An 11,886-nucleotide genomic window follows, 5' to 3' on the forward strand; every position below is an offset into this window, starting at 1 on the left:
CTCGTTAAAATTTAATTAGATGATTAAAGATCAATTACAGAAAATATATTGTGCAAATATTGGGAAATATTCAGAGGGAGATGATCGGGGAGGCAAAGAGCTTCTCTTCATTTTGTTCAACGTGTGCAATCGTATATATTTATGTATTTAGTTTACAATATTTACATCACAGTACATTCATATTAAATGTTCCTTTTAGGCGACTATCGAGATACTACGAAAGATACTTTCATTTCAAGCATTGCTACGGGATACGCGAATCACGTCTCCGGTGACGCGTATCCGTCTCTCTTTTACGCCTACGCTCGTCTTATCGTCCATGGAAGCGGTCGCCTTCCTGGTTGCATCATCAGGCACCAACGCGAGAGGAAAATGGTAGAGAGAGGACGGAGGGAGAGAGGGAGGGGGAGAAGATCAAGTACAAAATTATCAAACACAACCAAGAGGTAGACAGAGAGATCGATTCATAAAATACAGGACCAAGTCGCACACACTCACGCACATACACATACATGTGCACGCATATCAGACGCACGCACCTCTATTTATATTCGCCGATTTTTTTCGCGCGTAAACACGGAATAATATTCGCATCGATAGATTTAACACCGAGAGAGATATATGCGTTGCGAGTATAACTCAAGATCGCGACGATAAAAACTTCCACCTTGAGGATAAGAAACGATACCGGGGCTTGAGCTCGAGATGCTTCTCCGCGAGATGTATATCTCTTACCTCCGACACTTTTAAATCGATACGTGTTTATTTACAATACGATGTCGATGTGTCATTAAACCTCGTTCGGCATCGACAGCAGCATCGAATCTTGCGAGAGCTCGTCCATCGACTGTTCCGATCCTGAGGACAGAGAATCAACGAAATCGTGAATTACATCACGAGAATCTCTAATCGATTGTTCGTCAATCGTGGCGACAGTCCTCATCACGCGGAGCTTCTCGACACTTTGTAACGTTGCGAAAGAGAGATCTCTTACCGTGATTGTGATAAATGGAGCCCGTGGGACTCTTACACGTGGCCGGGCTAAGCTGCGGCTGCTGCTGCTGCTGATGATGCTGCTGATGTTGAAACGAGTATGTTAGATGTAAGTTGATGTGACGGCTGAAATCGTTGGGCGACGCGGTCGAGTTTGGTGGCGACTGATGCACTGTAAAAATTCCTGTCTTCGACACTCTTATTATAATTAATATTATCGTTAAATGCAGGCTGTGACAATTTTTTCGAGATGGAAAAGAGGAAGGAAGGACGGGACGAGATGAGGAGAAATGTGTTTACCACGCAAAATGCAGCTTACCGTGCTGTCCTTTCATCTTGCCCGTGTGAAGGTGCTTCTTCTGTCTCGCTCTCGAGTTCTGGAACCACACTTGCGTCACCCTCTTGCTGAGCCCGGTTACGTGCGCTATCCTTTCGAGGTCCTGGCCGTCGGGATTGCTGTCCAATTGAAAATTCGCTTGTAGAACGGAGAGCTGCTCCTCGGTAAAGGTCGTTCTGACTCTCTTCGCCTTGTTACCGCCCTTGTGACCACTCTCGGAGTCACCGCCTTCTGCGAAAGTACCAATTAGCCTCTCTTCTCTCTTCTTACCGTTACACGATCCACCTCGATCGTCAACCTCGTTGAAGGATATTTGTATCCATTCAATAATATAAATTGCAATATTAATCACGGTTATTTGAATAAATATTTAAGCAATAAATTTGACAAATAAATTATTTTCGCTCTTGCAGGAGGGATGTAAAAAATATTTCCTGTTTTTTTAAATTTCAGATTGTTACATGTGACTTGAAAAAATTGAATTTACACGAAATCAGTCGAAGGGCGAAAATTCGTACAGCGAGGTTCGCGCGACATTTCTCACCATCGGAGGACGTATTGTTGCCTTCGACGACGTCGAGATAGTGCGCCTTGCATAGCAATCGGGCGTCCACGAGGGCAAACTGCTCGCCAGTCGACAGCTGACGCGAGCAAGCGTCGCACGCGAAGCAGGCCAGATGATAAACCCTTTCCCTGGCCCTTCTCACCCAATCCCCGGCGCCCACGCTGCGTCTGCATTTCGCGCACTTTGCGCCGAAAGCTCTACAAACACGAGAAGCGCGACTCTCACTCTGAATCAAGTGGAAAACGCATAAACTGCGGAGGTATCTCATCTGCAAGCGTGAGTGCGTATCGTGACGTTTCGATATTTATTTCAACCTACGTTAGACAACCAATATAGTCGACTCGATCAACGACCACGAAGCGTAATGATAACCGCTGGAATATAACTCGCGGAGAAAAGAAGATACGAAGGTCGAAGCAAAGATAATCAGAGAGAGAGAGAAAGAGAGAGAGAGAGGAAGAAAAGAGACTAGAAAAGAGAGATATTCGTGTCGAGAAGCAAGCGGTCTCCACCGTGGCGCGTGTTTCGCGGCCGTTTATTTCTTCGGCTCTCATCCGTCCTCCCCCTCCCCCTCCCCTTCCCGCCCTTTTACGAGCTTCGGAAAAGATGTGCGAGGGAAGGCGCATCCTTTCTCGGGATATGCATACCTGCGCACGACTCGCTGGCACGCCACGTAAAATTCGAGACCCCTGCGTTTTAATTAACCCTTAGAGAATTACACAATATCCCCTTACATTAATTAATTAATTAAAATTGTACAGGTTGCGTAGCCTCGATATTCCGTATTACGATGTCCCTAATAAAGATCGGGCTCGCGTGTAAAATCGCAGCTGTCGCGGTCGATTCTAATAATACACATCGCGCGGTAAACGCGCGCGTTTATGCGAGCGATCGCTGTAAACAGTAGCCGTGTACCACGACCACGAACACGGGCATTACACGCACGTGTGCACGCACATAGGACGAGCGGCTCGGCGAGATTCGCGTCCACCTACGGAGGACGCGAAGGGACCGCAGGACCCCGAGAGGACGACGCTTGTTCCTCCTCGACGCGGAGCCGAGGGAGAGTGTCGCGGCCGATAATTAAACAACGACTAGACGGCCCATTAGCCCATTATCATATTCATGAACACGGAAAGTGCATCCGATCCGATATCCTCGGCCTCTCCCCGCGGAACCGAGCGTGTTTGCGAACGCATCTCCGGTATATATCGCGCGCTTTGAATATCTCTCGGGTTGCCACGCGACTACCCCGGTGGTCACCCTCCTGTTGCGGGGATGTTGTTGAAAAAAGTGTCTCCCGAGGAATAAATTCGGGGTAAATTGCACCTCTATCCAGCATCAAAAATATTTTTTTCTGTTTTTGATACACTCTCTTAGCTCAACAAAATGCATATACCATGAAATAGTTTCTCAAATATTTTTTAAGGATGTTTTGTACCTATTTTTAAAATATTGAGAATTTAATGAAAATTGTACAGAATGTCTTTACATATGTTTAGAATTTTTAGTACAATTTGAAATCGATTCACTAAAGCGTTCACAAATTATAAGGATTTTAATTTGCACCGAATTAACATGTGTTCTTATGGAAAACGTATAATCACGTCGATTCAAATGACAAAAACACATGGAAATAATATTCAGAATTTGTTTAAAATTTGCAAAAGTTTAGATACAGAGAAAATATTTGGTCAAATAATATTATACAAGTACTAACTGGTTAAAAAGATATTAAATATAATTTAATGTAGTTAATTATGTATCTATCATAAGGCGAAATTCTCTGCCAAAAGTTAATCATTTCGATTAATAAAATTCGGAATATTTCAGTAAAAACGCAATTAATATTAAAAAATACATCTCTGCAATGTGGCTAAGATCAAATTGTAATGTTGAAAATAAAAAATTATTCCACACAATTTCTCATATTTAAAATATGAGACACCAAAAGTGGATATTCGTCAATATTGATTTTCAGCTACTTTTTACGGGATTGTACATACAAAACATCCTTAAAATATTTCCTCCTTAGTGCAGAATTTAAAAACAAGGACAAAAATAGACGGATTCTGTGTCTCTTCAGATAAAGTTTCAATCTAATACACGTATCTTAATCCTATTGTCCTTTAAGAGAAGCGGCTAATTCCTTGTTCTGGCGCTAAAGGTGACTCCTGTCACGCCCACGGAAGCTAGAGAAGGATTTGAATTTCGAGTGACTCGTCCGCGATTATGACACGCCGGTTCTCCAAGTAGCCACAACAAAGAGGATGTCGATACGAGACAAGGAACGACACGGGGGCGATCTTAAGTGAAATCTTTACACGCGATACTTCGCTCCGTAAATTCCGCTCGTCTCTTTTCCCCGCTCCTTTTGCGCGTCGTTCATTATATCGTGCGCGAGAGAAGACGGGATGATTCCCCGGTTCTCTCCGAGTTCCTTGTCGGCGGCGGTTGTCGACGGGTCCGCGGGTCGTGTTCGGGATCCTGCCGACGACCGGGTCATCGTATGGCAGCATTACCTGGCAGAAAGCGCGAGTCAAAAAAATTACGCGGCAGATTCCTCCGGACCTCCCGCATACTCTGTCCCGAGAGAGCCTGCGTGTCCAAGTTAACCGACTAAAAAGAAAATAATCTTAGAGAATCGCTCTTAAATAATTAAAGAACGGTACCTACTTTGATTCTAGGGTGATGGAAAAATTTGTCGAACTCCATAGACGATTTGCTTTGATAATTATGCGAGAATAAACGCAATATAATATATATAAATTTGGTATATGCTTGAAAGACTCTCTCTTCAGTCGTATACGCTATCGCCAGATGCGTCCGGATAGCGATCGGATATCGCGACGTCCGATGTCAGGTTCGATTGGTGCAATACCCAGGTGACTGAAGTAACTGATTGACAGTTGGATAAACACATTGGGCAGACTTCGCCCGAGGCCTTCCGTACAATCGACGAGTCACCGTGGGTTCCGTCTACTTTGATCTCCACGACTGTACGTCTTACATCGCTATCGATGCGCATCGCGCGCGCAACAAAAATATCCCACTTATTCATTCGCGGCAACACGAACAAAAAGGAGCAGCCATTTCTCTCTCTTTCTTCCCATCTCCTTCTCATCCTCTTTCATCAACACATATAAAACTGATCGAACTGATGTAATCGTCATGCAAAGGAACGATACGAGTAACATTTATTATTTCAAGCGAAAGTGTCAATGGATAGTCGACTTACAGGGCATAGTCGTGCCTGCAGTAGAGCTGCATGCCTCTCAGGAAGCAAGAGTGCTGATCGTGCAACGGCCTGGCACAGGCGCAACACCTCAGGCACCTGGAGTGCCACGTACGTCCGCCCACGCACAGGACGGTCCGCTCTCGGACGCGCTCGCCGCATCCACCGCACTCCATTACGCTGGGCGACGTTTCCGGGCCGACGACCAGGCCGCTGGTGCCCTCGGGACAGGCGAGGTTCGATCCTCCGATGCCGCCGTCGCACGCTCCGTCGCCGCTCGTGTCCTCGACTTCCGTCTGCGTAATCGAGAATCATGGTAGAATCAATCTGACATTTTTCGCGAAATTTCTCCCTCGAAAATCATTTATACAGGGTGTCTCAAAACTCGTAATGTAATAAATTTTTCATGCAATACATCTTTTAAAGATAAATTCCTGGGATCAAAGAAGACGATTTTTCTTCAGCGAAAATGTCGACAAAAGCCATCATTTTTTGCATGTTGCCCGATTTTTGTCATCATATATCTTTGCAATTAAGCCTTAAATTAAAACTCAACTAAAGTAAACTCTATTTAAAATTAATCGAAGATTGTGATTTTGTTAATATTTTATTTCTACAAAGCTTAGTTTACGAAAACCCCTTATTTCCAATCACTTATAATATAATATATTCGAAAATTATTAATGCCTCGACATTTTCGTTGAAGAAAAATCTTCAGATGCTCCCCAGGAATCTGTCTTTAAAAGATTCATTATGAGACGTTTTAAGACACCCTGTATAACTGTTACATAACAGTTACATAAACGTTACATGTAACAGTTACATAACAGTTATATGAATGTTACTTGGTGTTTGCTGGGATAAGAATCTCGATGCGAGATAAATTCCGGCAGGAAAAAAACAAGGGAAAAATATATAGATTCTTTTTATCGCTTTCAACGTCAAAAGAATGAGGCTCGAAAACAGATTTACCGAGACCCGCCTCCCTTGTTCGAGAGTCATTTCGCCGATGACGCCGGGGGCTGCGAAAGCAACGTTAACACCCGGGATTTACCCGTAACAAGGCCGGTAACATAATGATGGAGAGACTGGTTGCTCGGACGGCCATTATGCGTCCCTATCGGCGTTACCCGGCCTCCGTGGAACCCTTATTTGGGGGAATGTTGTGGGGTGTTGTGGACAGGGTGCGGGTATACGCGTACGATCGTGAGAGGTGTCGGGGCGAGAACACGCATTTACCGCACTCGGGTGAGACACGGGACACGCGTGTCACCATATTGAAAAGGAACGGGGCTATCCGTCTCTGTCTACGGGGAGGACTCGAATCGCGAGTGTCGTTGGCTGCGCCAACGAGTCGCTCGCTGCGGTTACGTTAGCTCGCGGTGGGGTGCCTTTTGCGCTTGACCAGCTGCCTACCGGATCGTTCACCGGGCGACTTGGACAAACTGGAACTGCGTATATATACGCCTTGCAAATCCGATAAATCGCGGAAGCGCGAGATATCGGCGAGAATGAGATACGAGCGACGCGGGAAACCGGGGGACGAATAAATAGTAGGTGTAGTTACCTCGCGCGATTTGTATAGATCCAATTACAATGTGGTTGAATTAATTTATCGCGAACGTGCTTTCCGTCTAAAAGCGCGACGAGATAAGTGAAAGAGCGGAGAAACGCGATATCGATGCTGCTCGGCGTTTCACGCGTGACGTTTCCCGTGACGCGCGCAATTTATATTGACGTACGTAAAACGACGCGGCTACCCGGTGTATATCAATCCGAGTGAGAAGACGTTATTCTCGCGTTCGCATTTTGTAGGATAAAGTCGGAGTATTAGCGTTCTTAGGCGCGCATCCGAGAGTCATAGGTGACAATAATAACTCCGAGTCTCACGGGTAAAAGGCGGCATCGTAAAACGCGGGATTAGACTTCTAATGTATGCGCCTTCTCTCGAATATCAAAGAGACGCGAAAAGATTTGCAGCGCCGTGAAAAGTGAACTCTCGAGATTTTAAATTTGCATAGATTTATACAAGTTGAGGAAGCGATGATGATTCACACATTTCCTGTTTTGCACTTAACATACATTAATTTAACACTGATAATTATTGTCATCTCATTAGACTTTTATAGCTTCGAAATCACATCTGTTAATTTCTTAATAATTCCAATATGACTCTATAACCGTACAAAAGTATCTTTTCAAAGTGGCAGACATAATTTTTGCACGGACGTGCGTCGACCATCTAATAAGTAGTTTCTAAACCTCTCATAATCGGATTTAAAGATTTACCTATTCTAGTAATCCCGCTTTTACGGTGTTATTGACTCTTATTGGGAAAAAAGGCGTCTCGAGTACCTCGGCGACGAAGGGAGGACCCGTAACTTATATTTCGTACTCTTGTATTGAGTTCTCGTACACGCCTCTGTTTAGAATGGCCGTGAGGCCCCATTCTTATGATTCTCGAGTGGTTTCGGTTTCGGTTTCGGTCCCTTTTTCGATAGACACTACCATGGGTATGACTTTCAAAGCTGAAAGCCTGTCGACGGGGGGTACAGGCCCATAGGGGTACAGGCTTTCCGCCTTCATCGGCCCCTGCGACTCCGTGTCAATTTCAGTCCAGAACACGTTGTGTCCATTGAAACCGATATTTCTTTTTCCAGCGAGACTATTCTCCTAGGTATGCATTCGCCCATATAATAATCATAATACGATCTAGTACGGTAAAACCGAAATCAACCGACGATATCGCGTGATACGTACTCTTTTTCCATTTCTTACAATTATTAATTTTTTTTCTATTAATTTATTATAAATTATTATAAATTTACTGATAATTATCTTTACGAATAATATAATTGATAAATAAAAATTTATATTATTTTAAAATGAATAAGCAAAAGAATTCGTGAACCATAGAAAGATTTGTAATCGAGCTATCGAACTCTTTTTCTATTTCTCTTACAATCATTTTTTTCTATCAATTTATTATTATTGCAAATTTAATAATAATTATCTTTATATACGAATCATATAATTGGCAATAAAAATTTATATTATTTTAAAATGAATAAGCAAAAGGATTTGTGAAACATGGAAAAATGTGTGTGATCGAGCTGTCGAACTCTGTTTCTATTTCTTATAATTATTTTTTTTATCAATTTATTATTATTACAAATTTAATAATAATTATCTTTATACATAAATAATATAATTGGCAATAAAAATTTATATTATTTTAAAATGAATAAGCAAAAGGATTCGTGAAACATGGAAAGGTTTGTGTGATCGAGCTGTCATCTTTGAACTGATCGTCGAGTGCGTATTCGATGAATTCGGAATTATGTCCGGGAATTTCCTCGCAATCTCGACGCACGGAACGCAAATTCGTTTTCAGTCGCTAATGAACACGAGCGTTAATTAGAAACGAACACTTTGTAGTAGACTGTCCGGATGTGAGAGAAATGGCGTTATTATCTAATAGAATTTGCTCGCACACACGAATTCTCGTTAGAGGAATTTATTAGAGAGAAAGAGAGAGAGAGTTATGGACGTTGAATATTCGAGATGTGTAAACGTACTTCTCCACAAATTCACTATCGAATATTGTTCGATTGTTACCGGGCTCGGAAAGTCGAGTTCTTTTTCCTCGAACGTGTTACATAACTTTTGCCAGCTTTCTTTCTCTTTCTCTCACGCGAAATAAAACTTGATCTATTTATCTTCCATCGATTAGAGCGATGTTAAACACGAAGGAAACGGAATGCCATGCGCGAGGGAGACATCCCGGTGTGAAAAAAACGTAGGACCGATCTCGATCTATCTCGAGAGAGGGCCGAGGGAAGACTTTCGCTCGTTTCTTTCGCATCTACGGAACCCAGGTGACATGTTGACAAAGTGGCCGGCTACATTTGGGTCCATCTCGGCGAGCGGGCGAGCGATCGAAAATAATGCGTATCTCGAGGGTTTTTGTGTATCTCGAGCACGGTTTTCCCGGCGAAACGTCGAGTAGAGTGGGAAGGGCACGAGCCTCTCTTCACGCCTTCGTAGAAAAGGGAAGAGGATCCTTGCGCTCGCAGGTACAATAGACGATCCACCGATCCATTCGACGAGACATGGGATGGGCCCAGCCACTCGAAATCCATTTAAATCGCCATCCGATTTCTGGTTTCGCACGCCACATTGTCGCCACCGCCGTCGTCATCGTCTGTTCCGGTATTGTACTACAAGATACCAGCCGGGGGAAAGAAGAGATTCGTCTCACGATTAGCTCGGACCGCTTATTAACCCCCCGAGGACGAGGGACGTCGAACGAACCGTGACAATGGCGCTCGCGCCCGCTCCACATTGAATGCTTCGCGCTGCCCACGCGTGCGCGAATTGCCTTTCGTGAGTATCCTGCGTGACGGTCGTTCACGCCCGTGCGTACACGCAACACCCCCGATCTTAGTGTATACATCATGGAAACTTCGGCGCTCCGAATTGTGTAGGTGAAGAAGCCGAAAGTATGACGCAGAGTATTTCCTTACGTCTAATTAAAGACGAAAGACAGCAATATAGGAGCAAATTGAAATTATATAAAATTTCTGGATGCAAGTATCCTTTAATCATTGACGAACGTGAATTTAAGTTTGATTTTAGACCAGCTGTGATCGCGGCACGCGATCGAAACGCGTGTTTTCGCGTCACGCTCGGATTATCGCGTTATCGCGTTATCCGCGGAGTCGCTGTCAGAAGTGCAAACAATGTCGGCGATTTATCGCCGCTTGTCGCATTTCAAGGATTCAACAAAATGATTTATAAAATTTACTCTCTCTCCAGAGGCCTCCATTTTTCTCATCACCTCGTCAAGAGAATGTTGCAGTAATAGAAAGAAGCCCATACGCGAAAAGCGAGAGGTATCAATTACGTATTATGCTGAATTATACACGTATACATCCTGCGCAGCCTTAGCTAGGCGATAAATCCACTCTGAGCGAGGCGTGTCTCGCGATTCGCGTCTTGCATTTTTCCCTCCCTCTCCTCATCAGGCTTCGTCCCCTTTATTCATCTCGTTGCTCCGCTCGCGTCGAGTCGCGAAGATGAGAAGGCGAAGGAGAAAGAGAGAGAGAGAGACATTTGAAGAAAAAAAAAGAAGGAACCATACGTATAACTCCGGATCAGGCTGATGCGGCATTTTGCGCGCTTTACGCCGACAATTTACTGGACCACACGCGCCGCGCCATCCTATGAAAGGTCGCCTTTTCGTCCAACAATTCACGCGCCCTTCTTCCCGGCGTGGGACGTCGACGTGATCTTACGCGAATTTACGGTTTAGCTCGCGCGTAGGCACGCTTTACATACGCCTCTACCTACAGCCGGATGCGTAATTCATCTGCTGTGTACGTCGCGAGTTAGTTTATGCACAGAATGTAACAAGGATCTCGGATCCTCAGAAATCAGGCCATTATCCATAGGTTTGATATAGCATCTTGCCAAAATTTTACCCGTTTGTTATTCACAGCTTTGCAATTTTTTTACGTAACTTCTCTCACGTGTATAAGATTCAGTTATTATTATTATTATTATTATTTATTTATTCTCTATTAGTGTTATTTATTTATTCTCTATTTAAGTTTCAGGAAGTTTAAGGATTAATTCGAATAAGAGTTAGTTAAAAGTTTCGTCTACGATGTGATAGTTTGAAAAATTATCGAACGAAAATGACAGATTGATTGTCAATCAACGTTCATCAAATTTATTAAGCTAAAAGTGTAATGATTTTGGCTCATTAATTTTTTTTTCGTCGTCAAATAATGGCACGTCAAAGTATTTATTTAATATTGAAAAATATTTATCAATCTATTTTTAAAAAGTTTATATGCATACAACTCTCTTATGTGTTTATAAACACGCATTATTATAAACATTTTAATCTAAATATTTTCTCGAAGTGTCATCTGTTTTTCCTCGATCGCATTCTCACTGTATATTACATTACTTTGAAAGTACATTGAATTCAACATCCTTAATTTTCTACGAAATATCTCTAGTTTCTCAACGTCATATCGAGATTGATAAGCCTTATATTTGCATAACGTACCTTCATAATTTCTCCCCGAGAGCTCGACGAGGGAACAGACTCCGTAGACTCCTGGACCGCACTGGTTCGCAGCGAATATCGCTTCTCGATATCGGTTCACGGTTGTCGTCGATCTCCCGACATCGCCGCGGCACAGAGTCTCCAAGAGTCGCGAGATGTAACGAACGCCGCGCGAGCACCGCCGGCGATTCGTTAGTTAAGCGCCATGCGAGGAGGCGATAGCGACGCGCGAGAGGCGCACCATGACACCGCGTACGGGAGAGAAGAGAGTTGGTATCCGCGCGATCCTCGGCTACAATAACGTAACTCCCGGCCAGGATGCTGCGTCACACGTACGCTCGCTCGTGCGACGCACGCACACGTACACGCGTGCAATCACGCTGGCGAATGGGCGGGGCGGGCGCGCGGTGGGCGGCGCGGTTCGCGAGGCTGCGATTCGTCCGGTCCGTCGTCGCGGGGGAAGGGGGGAGAGAGTGCGTGAGGACACGAAGGTGGCGCTGCCACGCGGGTTCAATTCGCACGCGCGTCCTGTCCCCACTTGACGTCGAATCGTCCGCGCGGATGTGTCATAGGAAACGCGGCCGCGCTGATTGGCCGCGATCTCATCTCCATCCGCGAAAGAGAGCTCTCTCTCTCTCTCTCCCCTTCTCTCTCTCTTTGTCTCTCTCGTCGCCGCG

At 44.3% G+C, this 11,886-nt stretch overlaps 1 protein-coding gene across 4 annotated transcripts; it reads right to left on the reverse strand.

The window, feature by feature from the left end:
* Positions 1-120: 120 nt before the first annotated feature.
* On the reverse strand, positions 121-11,522 carry LOC105249859 (LIM/homeobox protein Awh). 4 transcript variants are annotated; one of them, XM_025413554.1, is made up of 6 exons: positions 11,210-11,522; positions 5,134-5,426; positions 1,875-2,092; positions 1,313-1,558; positions 995-1,177; positions 121-858 (listed from the first exon to the last, which is right to left on the reverse strand). In XM_025413554.1, the coding sequence occupies exons 1-6, from the start codon at positions 11,213-11,215 to the stop codon at positions 791-793; spliced, it is 1,014 nt and encodes a 337-aa protein (XP_025269339.1). In that variant the 5' UTR covers positions 11,216-11,522; the 3' UTR covers positions 121-790. The 4 variants fall into 4 exon arrangements, with proteins under 4 accessions (XP_025269339.1, XP_025269341.1, XP_025269338.1 ...); XM_025413556.1 differs by having other exon boundaries at positions 995-1,181; positions 1,313-1,561; positions 11,210-11,521; XM_025413553.1 differs by having other exon boundaries at positions 1,313-1,561; positions 11,210-11,520.
* Positions 11,523-11,886: the final 364 nt, after the last annotated feature.

This window comes from Camponotus floridanus, unplaced genomic scaffold (genome assembly GCF_003227725.1).
Source record: "Camponotus floridanus strain SB8 unplaced genomic scaffold, Cflo_v7.5 scaffold68, whole genome shotgun sequence".
NCBI lineage: Eukaryota > Metazoa > Arthropoda > Insecta > Hymenoptera > Formicidae > Camponotus > Camponotus floridanus.

Coding starts and splice junctions, on each gene's coding strand:
- LOC105249859 (XM_025413553.1), bottom strand. Junction 1,562..1,874: donor CAACAATACGTCCTCCGATG/GTGAGAAATGTC, acceptor GTACTTTCGCAG/AAGGCGGTGACTCCGAGAGT. Junction 1,178..1,312: donor CAAGATGAAAGGACAGCACG/GTAAGCTGCATT, acceptor TGTCGAAGACAG/GAATTTTTACAGTGCATCAG.